Here is a 15,911-nt window from a genome sequence, read left to right on the forward strand (position 1 = left end):
AATGTTGTATCAATTTCATGTTAATATTTGTTTGTTAACAATTCTTCAAATGGTTCATACGCTTTTCAATTCAAATCTAATAAAATTAACTTTAAAGATCTTTAAGAATGAAATATTTATTATGTTGTTATTTTTATGGATTGATTTGAGAAAATTGATAAATTTCACGGGATTTCACGGAAATCTTCAAATTTCGCGATTTTCACGCTGTCCGCGAAATCGTGAAAATTCACTAACCCTACTTATTTGTAATCCGCTTGATATACAATCGATAAACAAGATGCAATGCTTTGTAAAAGAAGGTAATGATTTTATTGACAGTAAATACACTCAAACCCCGATGGTTTGACACCAACTGTTGTCAAACGAACGGGGTCACTTTTTAGTTTGACACCCCTATTACACGGAGTTCACACGCACTACCAAACGTTTGTTTTGACCAAGCTGTGGTGACCGAGGCAGCTAAGTCATTGGATTGGTTTGTCAAAGGTCTCTGGTTCGATTCCCGTTGTCGACACTTTTGGTTTTTTGTTTGACGGATGAACTTTTTTTGCAAATGAACCTCGAGAGAATAGTTCTATCGCCCATCTCGAGCTGTGTTCTCTGCGTCCGTGAATGGTACCACTATTCTCTCGACTCGAGACCATCATTCTCTCGGACTAGCGCTGCCAGTTTTGGGTGTTTAAAAAATCCGGCTTTTTTGGAAGTAGCAATTCAGGGTTGAGTTTTAGAGAAAAGTGTTATTCAGGACACTTTAAGAGCTTTTTTTGTATTTTGATAAGTCAATTTGGACATAAGGGTCAAAAGCTACAGTCACTTTAAGGCAAAAAAGATGCAAATTTAAAACTGTAAGTGGAATAGCAAATGGTTCCAATACCCTAAATTTGATGCAATCTGAGTGATGAAAGACTCTACATAGGATTTGTAAGAGCGCCTTGAGACGAGATAAGAGAGATATGGATGGGCATACATGGAAGTGGAGTAAGATTACAGGACACTCTCTAAACATGAACGAAGAATTATCGAAAGATATCTGCTCGTAAATCTTCCATACTACAAAAACTGTGTATGGGTATGAGGTGGGCCATCCAAGGAAAAAAAAAAAAAAAAAGTGTCCCATATGCAAAAACAGTATACTGGGAAAATCGTATTTGAAGTTTGTCCCTAACATAAGGCTACATAAGTAAATAGATTCAAATTCAAAAAAAAAAAATCCAAACTTTGTAGGCTTTTCTGAAAAGGCAAACGATTTTGAACCAAACAGCATCAATAACTCAAAAGCGATGAAAATGCATATGGAACATTTACACGATCAGGGGCAGGATAGGGTTTTTAAAATGAATTAAAAATCAATTTTTAATCCTTTTCTGTAGAGAGCCTTGAGCTCATTATAATAAGCTCCTAATCTCAGAGGTGTTTTTCTTTAAACTCAAGATATCTCTTCACCCAAAACTGGCAGCGCTAGTCCGAGAGAATGATGGTCTCGAGTCGAGAGAATAGTGGTACCATTCACGGACGCAGAGAACACAGCTCGAGATGGGCGATAGAACTATTCTCTCGAGGTTCATTTGCAAAAAAAGTTCATCCGTCAAACTAAAAACCAAAAGTGTCGACAACGGGAATCGAATCAGAGACCTTTGACAAACCAATCCAATGACTTAGCTGCCTCGGCCACCACAGCTTGGTGACCATGGAGAAGTCAGAAGTCGATGTATGACACTTGTTGAAGATTTATTGATTCAACTAACGAATGAACTCATTTGTTATGATGGTGTGAGTTGGTACCATTATTCTATCGATTTTGGCACTGAGCCCTCAATAAATTTTGAGAGAACGATTATCTCGATTCTGAATTTTGGGTGTTGAGTTATCTTCAGGTGAAAATGTCTAATTTGCAAAGGTATATTTTATGGTCCACCCTAACGAATTCGAAAATTGAACAATTATATATTTTTCTATGTAATTTGCATCATGTGAATGTGGATAATTAAAACAGGCATTAGAGAAATAATTTATTTTATTTTTAAAATGTCGTGTTCCATAAAAAAGTTGATCATCTAAATTGTTTCGAAATTTCTTACACAATAATGAGTCAGCTGGAATGAAAATACACTGTAAAATTCGTCGATAAAGCATAACATCACTCTCCTTCGCCGGGACCGGCCACCGCGGTTCAATGCACCTCGGTGTGCTTGTGGACGTGGACGGTGCCGCTTCCCGATCCAGACTTGTTGTTCAAAAACTGGTTCACCGCACTCAAGGTCGAGATGGGAATCTGCAAAAGGACAATAACGGTTCAAGTTCTTGTAAAAGTGAAGGGATGCAAGATGACTCACGTTGAAGATATCATTCCAGAAGTTCGAGTTGAGAGTGGCGCCGGCGTTGACCGTCGAGGTTTGGGTTTGGGTTGATCCTCCTCCGCTGTGGCCGTTGGAGTCGAAGCGGGTCTTGACGTGAACCTGAATTGTAGAGGTCGTAGTTAAAGATTTTAAGTTACGTTTACACTGAATCCTATGAGCTACAGTGGATCATCACCAATAATTGCTAAATGAAAGTGCCATTTTGTACCTCTTTTTGAATTTCGGAATCGTGGTGATGTTCCTGCTCTACAAAGACCGACGAAGATGGGCTCGGAATCGGGGCCGGATGTGCAAAGCTTGCAGCAATGTTTGTGAAAGCTTGGAAATCGAAGAATCGATTCAGATCTACACTGTTGGACACCGAACCTCCGGCCTGAACACCCTGTTCGTACGAGCTATCAACTACTGCTACCTGTTGTGTGAGTTTTAATGTGAGTGAGGTGTGTGTTTTTTAATCATTAGTAACAAGATACATTTAAGCCGGTTAGTTTTTGTTCTACAGAAGGCTAAAGTGGCTTATCATTCAATATCCAACTCACCTTATGCGGGCGCGTGATGACCTTCTTTTTGTAGATGGTTTTTGTGCGGGTTTGGACGGGCTGTTGGACCGCCGGTGGCGCCTCCAGATCGGTGTGAACCTCCTTGACAATGGTTTTGGTTCTGGTGTTGGAGTCGTACTCCTGGTGGTTGAAGCGCGTGTTGATCGATTGGGGTGCTGGCGGAACCTCATGAACCAGGATAGTCTGGAAATTAATCCAGTCCTCAATATCTCAAAGTCTTCAAAAGTCATCTTGAAATTACCTCACTCGGTGGCGCGGCTCCATTAGTTTGACCCAGCTTGACCACCTTCCGGCTGATTCCTCCGGCGTGGGCTTCCGCTCCGGTTCCACCTGCTCCACCTTCGCCGTTCAGGCCTCCTCCAAGGGCGGCACTGGCGCCGACTCCGTTGCCGGCCGTCGCCCCAGCGTACAGACCGCCAGCGGTGCGAGCTGTGTAACAAAAGTTATCAATTTTATGAGTTTCATTTTCGATGGTCAAATTTCCGCGAATTTATTGAAATTTGGGTATTACTTACAGGTTAGTTGATTGCAAACGGGATTGTTAGGGGACATGGACAAGCAAAACATTCAGCTTATAATGTAATTAATTACTAAATATGACGGTTTCCACGCGAAATCGACCTTAAAAATACGATTTTGAGCCGGACCATTTCCGATCTTAATAAAACATGCTGGATCGTTTGTCCTGCTCAAAGCAACAACTCCTGTGCACTCAGTTTAGTAATTTACAATGCTATTTGAATTTTAGGAATTCTTTAATTTTTAAATTTTTGGTAATTACGTTTAAATTGAAAAAAATCATATCTTTTGAAGCAGATGTTCAAAAAATCGATCGAATGTGTGTTTTAACGAAAATTGTGCGCTCTTTTCAATAAAAATATTTCCAAAAGCCAAAACTTTAATTTTCGATAAAAAAAACAGCCAAAAATTAAATTTTCTTCGAAAATCAGGCTGAATACACCCTTTGATTCAAATTTTGCCATTACCATTCGAAAAAGCGGACAATTTCTCACTTTTCTTCCATAGACACCAAGTTGGAGCGAAAGCGTTTTCGAGTGGTTTGTAAATAAAAACCTTTTTTCGTTTTTTTTTTAATTTTTTCTTAAAACTAAATTGGGTCCTAAAATGAAGCTTAGATTGCTGATATTATTGTTTACAGCGATAAAGCTTATTTTTCTGAGTACAATGACCCTTTGTACGAGCAGAAAGAGTTTAAAATGGATTTTAAATCAATTTTGAAAAATGAACCTCGCGGTCCTTCTTGACAGAAAAGCTCCTACTTGACAGCTCGTTCCAAGGGGACCATAGTTGACCCATCGAAAAAATGTTGTCCTGTCAAAAAAAAATTTTGCATTAAAATGAAAAAAAGTGATCAGAAATGGTTTTTGATCGTGTTTTTTACTGTTGTACATAAAAATTGACATAGGGCTTTAGTACCCAATTACATGTTTTATGGCAAATTTTGTAACAGATCCCATTTTTAAACATAAAATAAAGTTCTGCTTCCGTGTTTTTGAGTTTTTCCTTGACGTACCAGTTTCAAATTTTTTAATCATATTTTTTTTAATGTAAGCTCGATTAGTAAAATAGTGATGATATTATTTTTAATGAATGAAAATATGTTTTCCAAGAAGTATTTTTTTGTTCGTTTGTTCATTGAAATCAGTTACACTCAACCCCCGGTGGTTGGTCACTTTTTTGTTTGACACTTTTTTAGTTTGTACCCCGTTGGTTGGACAAAGTCAAACTAAAAAGTAACGAACTGTCACTTTTTACATGGCACTCACGCGCACTATCAAAACAAACGTTTGATAGTGTGTGTGAACTCCGTGTAAAAGGGATGTCAAACTAAAAAGTGACCCCTTTCGTTGGACAACAGTTGGTGTCAAACCATCGGGGTTTGAGTGTAACAAGTTGTATTAAGCATTTCGACTTGACAAAAGTTTTAATTTTTATATGTATTAATAGTATCACGCAGAAAAATATTTTGTAAAATCAGTCTGTACGAGGTTTGATTGAACAAAATTTTTCTTGAATATAATCAACGCCGATTTTGCGTTGAAACAAACCTTGATTTTCTCAATTCCACAAAAAATTTTTGTTGTTTTGAAAAAATTGCTTTGACGTTTAGCGTTGATTCAACAAAAAGCTTGATTTTCAAATCAACAAAACGTTTTTTTGATTCAAATATCCCTTATTTTGCTGCGTGTATTTTTTCATGATAATTTTGTTAAATGCTCAAATCACTTAGAAACTTATGCACGTCATAACCATTATAAATTTCATGCACTACTAATCAATCAATTATAGAAAAATAGTAATTATGTCTGGAAATGTATAATTTAGACTACTTCAAATTCCAAATTATTTTTTAAAGATAAAAACGAAACTTTTTCAAAAATGCTGATTTGATTAGACTTTTTTTTATGAAAGATAAAAATGTAATTCGGTAAATACGTGAACATGAAACGGACAAAAATTGATCATTTCTAGCGCATCAACTGTAATTTTATAATACGATGGCCCTAGATGCTCGCCTGAGAACATAAGCTCATTTGGTTAAGGTTTAGTGGGTCTACCCGAATGCTTATAGGAGATTTTGAGCTATTCATGGTTTTCATGTTCAACATACCATAGGAAACGATTGCTAATTCTAGATTAAATTTTCAAAAGGTACTATCTGCACAGGAAACCCATAATTCATAGGTTGTTTTGATAATTGACTCAACAATTGATTGAATTGCATACTTCAAAATTTTATTTCCCCAATTTCTGAAATTTCACAAAAATTTCTTTGGCTTGTTGTTAGTTTTGCCCTGGGTGATGAATAGAGCGAATGCGTAACGTGATTTTCGAATGATCCCACTTTGGTTACGTCTACAAAGTAGGGAGATGTTCAAGCACAAGCATGACTTTTTTCTTATTTGTAAATGAGCTGTTTTATAATCAGTTGTTTGTGTTTCATTTTGGCTAGTTTTTGATATTTTTTGCTGGAAAATTGTGTGTGTTTTTTCAAGTTTGGATCGGTTAGAAGAGGTTTTTCTTTTTTTACGGATGACGGATGTCGCTGATTTTGGATTCCTACAGCTCTTCCTGGTCCAATGAAACACATCACTAATTCTAGCGAAGCTGATCCAACAAACAGAGAAGATTCTCACTAAACCAGTAGGTTTTCAAACGGAATCAAATTAAGATTAAGACAGCTTCTGGATGGATACAACCGCATCGAATGCATAAACAACATCCATTCATAATTATGAAAAAGTCACAATCTCGCCTTCAACTTTTTATAGATTTCTTGACATCAACTCCAGGTCCTCAAAATCCACAAATTTATCATTCTTGAAAAAAAAAAAAAAAAACAATTTTTAATAAATTGGTTCCACTTTGACAGTTCAAAATTGAGGCCGTTTTGCGAACCACTATTCAGCACCCAGGTTTTGCCTACTTTGAAACTCAGGCTTGAAATATAATAGTAAGTCTGTTTTATTTTGGTTTTTTGTTGTTAAAACAAATTTTCAATAAAGATTCTTTTAACTGTCCTCGAAAGCAATTCCATTTTATAAATAAGATTCTAATATACAGTGAAACCCCGATGGTTTGACACCAATCGTTGTTAAACGAACGGGGTGACCGTCCACCGAGGGGTCTTAACACTTGTAGCACCAACGCGTTGCAACGGGGCCAAAACTTACGCGAAGCACCAAGGGGGTCAAAAAAGTTGGAAATGCAACTTCATCCGGCTGTATCTCGGCGAAAACTCAACCGATTTGGATTATTCTTATTGCATTCGGTCCGGAAGAATGTCAAGAATCACCTCCAACAAGGTAGATCCAAAACAGATGCGTCTACCTAAGTTATAATAAAAAAGGCATTTCCAACTTTTTTCAGACGGTTGAATGAGCCGGTGAAAATGCATTTCCAACTTTTTTGACCCCGTTGGGGCTACAAGTGTTAACGGCCCATGTCACTTCCACTGATGGTAGAGTGATTTGATAACACAATTTCCTGCCAATCAATTAAATTGCAAATTTTAGACATAAATGCTACAGAATTATCTCAACCAACCATGCGCACCCTCGTGTATCGAGTACCGTAAACTGGGGTCAATCGTGACACATGGGGCGAATTGGGACAGCAGATTTACCATGTTGGAGCACAATATTTTGATTTTTTTCTGCTGGCTTCGGTTAGAACAGACTCAGGCCAACAAAATGTGTACATCCATTTCCAAATTTAAATGCTTTAAGTGCTCTGAAAACTGCTGTCCCTATTCCTGTTGTCCCGATTCACCCCAGATTACGGTATGCAAAAATGAGGCGGTGTGCAGGGAGTCCAAATCTATCATACCTAGACGAAACTGTAGCGTTTACGTTATCAATTCGTCTCACCCGTGTGGATCAATCAGACCGTGTCTTGAACTCACAATATAAAGGTCGCTGGTTTGAATCCCGTGGTAGATGCTCTAAAATTCTAAGTCTATGTAAAAAATATAATTCCCATAATAGTGAATTGTGTTCATGAATTTGAGAACCACGAAGGATTTTATTCATGAGTATAGTGCATTTGCACTATGAACGTGAATATAATCGTGGTTCTCAAATTCATGAACACAATTCACGATTTTGAGAATTGACTTTTTTCGTGGTTGGTACTAGCAATAGTGACCGACAGCTATAAAATCACCTTCGAAACATTTTTTTTGTTGATGCTTGAAAATAGAATCTTTTTCTTAAAAAAAAGAAGCACAACTATTCTTTCTGGGTTATTCGTATTTTGAAGACTTTATAATACAGAACTAAATGTTCCAAGTTAGGCTTTGAAAATTGATGTCTGATTTTTTTTTGCGAGATTACGTTCTTCAATAAAGTAATGTTCACTTCAGGTTATGTAGTTCAGTTGATTTAGAATTGGTAAACATTATTTTCACAAATTATGCACGATTCACAGGGTTCGTCCCTTATGCACTGTTGAAGTCACTCAAATCGTTAGAATGCACAGCGAAACCGGTTTGTCTGAAATTAGCCACAATTAAGACTCCACAATTGCAATCACTACCGTCCTTTGGGCGATCGCAGCACATATAATTAGTTGGGCCGACCCATCACTCTTCACATTACTTAATTGTTACCAAGCAAAAAAAAAAAAAAAAACGAATGTTAGGGAGGGGGATGATCAATGAAGCAGTTAGTTGTGTTTTTTTTTCGTTTCTCGTCTTTGAGTGTTTTTATTTCACCAACTCTGCTGCCGTGAATCCTGTTTTTGATATTTTGATTAGTTTCCGCAAGTCATGGATCGGAGGTTTGTTTTGCGTCAGCAGAGCACAACAAAAAAAAATGGGTAAATCCAATTATTTTCGCCCCGGTGACCTAGCAAAAGCTCCCAGGAAGCCACCCAAGCCATTACCGTTGCCGTCCAGAATTCCACCGAGGCCTGCGCCGGCCTGCTGTCCGTGGGGCGTTCCGGCCGATGCCGAGAGTCCTCCGTGGGCGGCATTTCCGGTCAGTAGACCACCAAGTCCTGCCTCGGCATGGTAACCGCCAAAGTTTACTCCGAATTTGCCGTCCTTAAAGGTGAGGAACTGCGCGGGAAACAGAAATAAGTCAAGGTGGATTAGTTGAGGGAAGTGTGACTTAAGTAAACATTGAAGGTTGAAGGGCTGTCGTAAAGTCGAATCCATTTTGCGCTGCTTAATCAGTGTGTGTTAGAAGTTTGATGGTCAAGTTCAAGGCGATGCTTCAAAATTGTCATTAACTAAGAGCTTCCTGAAGCGTTCGAAATTTCAAACAAGTCAAAGCCGCACCATTATCGCTAATTGGAATGTCGTTTTCTAACGCCATTCCACGAGTGTCACGAGTGAGTAAGCCGATGAATCGCAGATGAGCATACAAATTTTCCTTAGAACAATTCCGCCGGACTCAGTCACGCCTCGGCGACTTAGGCGCCGGTACAATTCCGTTAAATCTGGTACCTGATCAAGCCGTTTTTCTCTCTCTCTCTCTAGCTTTATATGATAATTACCCTTTTTATCATTACTATTCCCCTTTGCGATCGCAACTATTCAATGTCAACTGCTGCAGCTGGTGAGGTAGCTTTCAGTGTTTGCTTCCTCGACTGCAACCATACAACATGATTGACTTGTTACTGAACTTGTTTTTTTACCCCCCGCGTTATCTGAGTGGTCGAGTGTGTGGAGGAGAGCAATTTGCACCACTCTCAGCAATAGTTGCAGACAGAAGCAGTTTTTGTTTGATAATTTTAAATCGTGAAGGCGAGTAAGAATTAGAAAGTTGGCTATTTTTGGCCAAAAGCAAACAATGAAACCGATTTTGAGGTTATCAAAAATTCAATATTCCACCGGCAGTCAAATGCGCAAAACGCGCACTACGCGATGTTAATTCCAATTATAAGTGCTCTCAGAACAAAAGCTTAAGATTTGTATGATTAATATTCATTTCGTGCACGTTTGGACAATGCGCAAAACATGTTTGTTGAACAACGTAGGACAAAAAGGAGTTGGAAGAAAAATCCGGTTGGGTGGCAATAGTATTTTGCAGCATTATTTTTGTTTTTGTCATTGAAGAATCCGATGATTGTAAAATTATGAGGAATTTCTGGCCCATTAAATGTCATAGAATCGTTCAAGAAATTGAGTAAAAGTAGATCATAATCTTCAAAATGTCATTGTCAACAACTGTTTAAATGATCGTTCATTTCCGTCCGAAAAATATTAAAAACTCAAATTTTGGAAATAATCCTCGTGGAAAAAAGAATTTAATAAGAAACCATGCGCCTCCATTGTTTTTATTCTTACAAAGGGAGATTCGAAGGAGCCGCTTGATGTCTTAGAACTATTCTTAAGGATTTATTAACGACATTTAAGAGATTGTTTTTGGGCCGTAAAATAAGAAAAAAATTATTTCAAAATTTGCAAATTATGCTCTAATGGCCTACAATTCTATATATTAACAATACAAGCTAAAAGCAATAATGAGCTTTCCCGCTTGTTGGTCGAAATTCATAGTGCAGTAGGTATGTTCTGAAACTTAAACCTTGTAAATTCGAGATCTTGAGAACTATTGAAATACGGCTCGTGTAAGTCCCAAAGTTAATTCTACCATATAATAAATTTTTGTTTTCAAATTTGTATGCACAAGAACAAAAAAACAAATAATGTTTCCTTCCAGATAATGATTATTTTGAGTATTTGCTATAAAGGGACGACCCACAAATCACGTGGAAACTTTTAGACCTCCTCCCATCATTGTGAAAAATTTCCCATACAACAACATTAAAATTTTTGGATCGTGGACAATCATCAAAAATACTTGAGTGGTCTCTTGGAAACACGTTCCACATTTCACAACAATCACTGCTTATAAATTCCCAGTGCAAAAAAGTAAAAATGCAATGATTGTATCCTTTTAAATTAACACTTCTCCAAAATTTTCGGTTTTTTAGGTAATCTTTTTGCGAATTTTGCAAACTGATTTGGGTTGCGCTTTTTATTTAGCTTGAAGTATTGTTGGACTGTTGGACTCAACATATAATCTGTTTAATTTACAGTTTATTTCAATTTCAATTTAAGAAAAATAAAAATTAACTTATGTTCCGAATAATCTGTATTTTATTCTTTAACTAGAAACGATTACTTGTATTTCCTTAATAATTGTCTAGCTGAACCTAGCTGAAAAAAAACAAAACCTTTTTTTCGGTAGATGAATACTCCAGCTTTATCTTGTTCTGATTTTTTTATTAGAAATATTTCTGTGAGTAAGATATTTTAATACAGAATGTTAATTGATGTCTTTGTTTTATAGTTACCAAATTATGAATCAAAAAGATTTTACTTTTTTTGAATGAAAATTTGTGTCTCCTGATTTACAGATAGTACTGATACCAAATAGAAAACATTTATCGTGTTATTGTTTGCAAAATAATGAAATCAATTCAATTAATTGAAATTTTGAAAGGTGAACATTTTTATAACCTCTTTTATGATATAATATCACCTCAATTAAGACTGATAAGGGGACTTTATACCGGAAAAGAGGATTACTTAAACATTGTTAGTGGTAAAATCACACATCTTTCTGACATAAAAGATGTACCTAGTAGAGCTTTGGAGTTACCTTCAACTATGATTTGCAAATCTATAGTTCATTATTATGTGTTTGATTATTTCTAAAATTAATTTGGCAAGGGAAGGAAATGTAGTAAATTGCCATCATTCGTCAGATTGTTTTATTTTTATTTAGCTCCTTTGGTAGGTATATTAAAATTGTTATTTTTCTTTTTTTGAAAATGATTCCATGAAAGTGCAGTACGTTCATGTTTTTTAAAATAAATATCGTATTGTTTCGCCACAATTTATCTCGACCTATGAAGTTCAAATATTTGATGGTTTGATATAAATTTAGCTTCGTACATCTGCAGGAATATCTGTTGTGGTTCACAAAAACAACGTGGTGGTTTCCATGTTTTTAAGATTTTCTTTGTTTGTACACAATTATTCTTAGAATCGAAGTTTTAGTCAGGGAAATGAAAGTAGAGGAAATTTGGCAGACAAACACAAAAAGACAAAAACTTTAAACGAAATTTGTACCAGTCTTATTACAAATGCAAAAACGATTCTTTTGCTCCTTGAACTGAACGAATTGGTTGAAATTTGAGGTTTTACCAGCCATTTCTTTGCGTGGCGAGACAACGAAAGGAGCAACACCTCTTCCATTCAATGGCTTGCGTTTCTCATTTGGTCAATATTGTTGGCGTTTGAAGTAAGATAACGCATTTAAAACACATTTCAACTATTGAGCAATTCTCCACGAAATCGGCCTTTTTTTGGAATTTTAATTTTTGTATTTTTTAATCCGACTGAAACTTTTTTGGTGCCTTCAGTATGACCAAAAAAGCCATTTTGCATCATTAGATTCTCCATATAATTTTCCATACAAATTTGGCAGCTGTCCATACAAAAATGATGTATGAAAATTGAAAAATCGGTATCTTTTGGAGGAATGTTTTGATCGATTTGGTGTCTTCGGCAAAGTTGTAGGTATGGATATGGACTACACTGAAAAACACTGATACACGGTAATAAAATTTTTGGTGATTTTTTGTTTAACTTTTTGTCACTAAAACTTGATTTGCAAAAAAAAACACTATTTTTATTTTTTTTTATTTTTTGATATGTTTTAGAGGACATCAAATGCCAACTTTTCAGAAATTTCCAAGTTGTGCAAAAAATCTTTGACCGAATTATGATTTTTTTATCAATACTAATTTTTCCAAAAATTCAAAATATTGGTCGTAAAAAATTCAATATTACGCCCTTTTGAAATGTTTGTCTTGGTTTAAAATTTTTTAAAATATTTTTTTCGAAAAGATCGAAAAATTTCACGATTGTTTCATATTTGAACATTGTAGATCGGACCATTAGTTGCTGAGATATCGACATTAGAAAATAGTGGGCTGTTAGGGTGAGACTTAGAAAACATCAATTTTCCTGTTTTTAAACACTTGCATGGCAATATCTCATCAACTAAGGGTCGTATTAACAATGTTCAAAAAAGCAAAATATTGAGAATTTTCTCAGCTTTTCAAAAATATTTTTTTTAAAAGTGGGCAAACATGTGCACTAATTAAAAAAAAAAATGAAAAACTGCGACTATTTTCAAAAAAGTCACTTGAAAATGGATATAACTTGAAAACGGTGCACTTTATCAAAAATTCACTGAAGTACTTTTTGGTTGCAAATTTGATTTTACATCGAAAAATGAAGTTGAAAAATTTTTACGAGCAATATTTCGTTTTTTTTGAAAAAATCAGTATTGATTCAAAAATTCATAACTCGCTCAAAGATTTTTTGCACAACCTGGAAATTTCTGAAAAGTTGGCATTTGATGTCCTCTAAAACATATCAAAAAATAAAAAAAACATTAAAAATAGTGTTTTTGCAAATCAAGTTTTAGTGACAAAAAGTTAAATAAAAAATCACCATAAAAATTTTACCGTGTATCATATTTTTTCAGTGTAGTCCATATCCATACCTACAACTTTGCCGAAGACACCAAAACGATCAAAAAATTCCTTCAAAAGATACAGATTTTTGAATTTTCATAAATCATTTTTGTATGGACAGCTGCCAAATTTGTATGGAAAATTACATGGAGAATTTAATGAATGACAGAAATCTGAGAGAACTGCTCTATTGATTCATAAAAAAACTTCAATTTTAAAAATCACACAGAAAATTGAAAAAGTGACATTTTGTTGTATCTTTGCTAAAAATCGGTCTATTAATGGTACTTCAATTCCAAACTTAAACTTTCTGTAGGAATCACACAGTTTCTGAAACAAGCGTGATTGTTCCGGCGGTTAAAAACTGATGCATCATCTTGACATTATTCCATTCAGTTTGCTAACTTCACTCTATTGAACTGATGTTTTAAACATATTATTCATAAACGCGATTTTTTTCTTCTCGTCAACCTACATGCTTTCAAGTCACTCACGCCTTCAAATGTTTCACGATTCCACTTTCTATCCAACACCACAACTTTACATATTAAATTCAGAATATTAAATCAGTCCTGAAATTTCTTCCCTATTGCTTGTATCACACTTTTGCATAATTTACTGGCCATTTCGCCGAAATCCACTCGTGGCAACAGTTTCAACCACGGACACGGCTAGAATTTTATCACTTTTTACCTGGGGAGCCGCCGCGCTCAGGCTAATCTGAGCCAGCACTACTGTCACAGCCAAAACCACAGCTAATCCCTTCGAGATCATCTTGCCGGTTGTGCAATATGAAACTTTCCGCCCCTCTGGAGACTGATTAACGATTCTGATTAAAATTTACAATCACACACACGCCCACACACGTGTGATAATCACTGGCGATCGCGTCACAATTCTTGGATGAACGAGAGACTTAAGCCACCTTGCTGAGCTGTTGCGCGCTCGACTGATCGACTCGCACTGAACGGTGGCGATCGCGACGCCAGCTTCTTTAATGTTTTTTTTTGTCACGATGCCGGTGGTTGGTTGATTGGGCAGAGCAATTGAAAATATCATGCTCATAAGCTGCCCGGTTTTGCAGGACTGACGTAGGATATCGATTTAAGTGCAGCGAATGATCCAGGGAAGAAACAGGTTGTTGGAAGGCTTGGTTTTTTTATTCGTTATTTTTTGCGTATTTTTCCTGATCATCATCGCACGCAAATAGGACTAGAAATACGAACAAGAGGATGAACTAAAGAGAACGGTTAATACATGTTAATAGGGTTCTGACCTGTTTACGGGGGAGCTTCAGGTGCGTGGACTGTGGAGATCTTTAAAAGGGTTGAGATTATTCCAGACACCATTCGCTTTTGATAGCCAAATTTAGTTCCTGGTAAGAATCGTTCTCAATTGTGTTTGAAATTCTGAAAAAAAACTTGCATCATCAAACCATTTTTTTAAATGACCTATAAAAAACTGAAATGTTCTGACAGAAATTGAAATTCAAAAATAGGCATTCACATTTTTTAACTCTTTGATCAATTTGTAATGAGATATTTGTGAATTTTCATCACAACTGGATTAGCACAATATGATTTCAATAAGCGAATTGAATTGAATATAAACGATGTAATTTAAGTGATCGTGTAGTCATTGATATTTGATATAATGTTCACATTTTATCATCATTCACAGGTCATAAGTTATTAGTATAGGAAATAAAAAAAAAAACATTTCTGAGCAAAAATTTTATATACTTGGAAGTTGGAGCACTCCAAAAATCGTTTCAAGCATTAAACGCCCCCAGCAAATTAAAAATTAACTTTTATGGAGACGAATGGTTTTTAACCGTTTCAAAGTAAAGTCCAATCTTTGAAACGTATTTTTGCCGCTGAAATTAGTAAATAAAAGTGTGTTTATTCAAGTTCAATTCAAGACCTGGGTTATAAGGTGCCATCCACAAATGACATCACATTCTAGGGCTCATCGAGAAAGCTTTTGGTTAATTTACAAACTACTTAAAAACTACCCAAATACCAACAAAATTAGTTTGAAAAACTTCTGAGATAATAGGGGCAGAATGGCCCGCTTACATTTAAATTTATGAAGTCAGTGTAGTAGGCTTATGCTTTGGGATATTCCCTTCAATGTTGTATGCTTGGTTCATGAAAAAAATACTTTAAACTATGTTTGATGCATTTTTTAAAAAATGTGTTTTTTCGACTACTTTTCCATGGTGCGGGGCAGAATAGACCACCTTAGAAAACATGCCATTTCGTTTAATACAACGTTGGAGGGTGATAAGAAATTCAATTCCAACATAGTTTCCACTTTTATAAAAATAGTCTTTTACAAGGTCTTTTACCAAAAAAACCTTTTTGAATATTGTGCTAATATGCTGAAATAAGACACTTTTTTACAAATAAGCATCAAAACAACTAAAAAATCAACTAATGTTGCCTTTAACGTGATTTGTGAAGCTACCAGAAGTGAAATAATCAATTTGGCTCAAATTTTGTAACTTTTGGTAGTTTTTAATAGGCAGGAAAAAAGTGGTCGATTCTGCCCCCAAGTGGATTGTAATTTAACACTTCCACCACCAAGCCTCTAAATAATTTGAAGGTTTCGTTGTTGTTTGTTTACCTTAAGAATAGCTCCCGATAACATTTTTCAACCTATCTAACTGTACAGAAACCTTATTTAAGAACCTCCAAATATCAAAATTTCTGTGATTATGTAAAGAAATTTCAATTTTTGCTCATAATTCCAAAAATACAATGAAATACAATGAATGACACAACTTAAAATTAAAAAAAAACAATAAAAGCATTATTTTTTGTCGCGAGCTGTTGGGTTTGGACGAAAGCCGTTTCAATTGACTGAGTTGAAACATTTAAATTCTCGGATTAGTTATGACTTTAGCACCAGTTGTAAACACAGAAATTTTTTGAGAACGATCAATTTAGGAATTATCAAATTTAAAAAT

The 15,911-nt window shown here is 35.6% G+C and overlaps 1 protein-coding gene across 2 annotated transcripts; it reads right to left on the minus strand.

Annotated features, from left to right (window-relative positions):
• Nucleotides 1-1,999: 1,999 nt before the first annotated feature.
• LOC6030788 (keratin, type II cytoskeletal 1) lies at nucleotides 2,000-13,924 on the minus strand. Of its 2 annotated transcripts, XM_038260066.1 has the most exons (7): nucleotides 13,634-13,924; nucleotides 8,327-8,501; nucleotides 3,162-3,349; nucleotides 2,900-3,103; nucleotides 2,569-2,772; nucleotides 2,337-2,459; nucleotides 2,000-2,275 (listed from the first exon to the last, which is right to left on the minus strand). In XM_038260066.1, exons 1-7 carry the CDS (start codon nucleotides 13,712-13,714, stop codon nucleotides 2,174-2,176), a joined length of 1,077 nt encoding a protein of 358 aa, XP_038115994.1. In that variant the 5' UTR covers nucleotides 13,715-13,924; the 3' UTR covers nucleotides 2,000-2,173. The 2 variants fall into 2 exon arrangements, with proteins under 2 accessions (XP_038115994.1, XP_038115995.1); XM_038260067.1 differs by lacking the exon at nucleotides 2,569-2,772 and having other exon boundaries at nucleotides 2,002-2,275; nucleotides 13,634-13,923.
• Nucleotides 13,925-15,911: the final 1,987 nt, after the last annotated feature.

Source organism: Culex quinquefasciatus, chromosome 3 (genome assembly GCF_015732765.1).
Source record: "Culex quinquefasciatus strain JHB chromosome 3, VPISU_Cqui_1.0_pri_paternal, whole genome shotgun sequence".
In the NCBI taxonomy this organism is placed as follows: Eukaryota; Metazoa; Arthropoda; class Insecta; order Diptera; family Culicidae; genus Culex; species Culex quinquefasciatus.

Excerpts from the sequence above, each read along its gene's own strand:
- LOC6030788 (XM_038260066.1), bottom strand. The coding sequence starts at position 13,714 with ATGATCTCGAAGGGATTAGCTGTGGTTTTGGCTGTGACAGTAGTGCTG. Across the intron at positions 8,502-13,633 it reads TGAGCGCGGCGGCTCCCCAG|TTCCTCACCTTTAAGGACGG; the intron begins GTAAAAAGTGAT and ends TTTCCCGCGCAG. Across the intron at positions 2,276-2,336 it reads TCTGGAATGATATCTTCAAC|ATTCCCATCTCGACCTTGAG; the intron begins GTGAGTCATCTT and ends GTCCTTTTGCAG.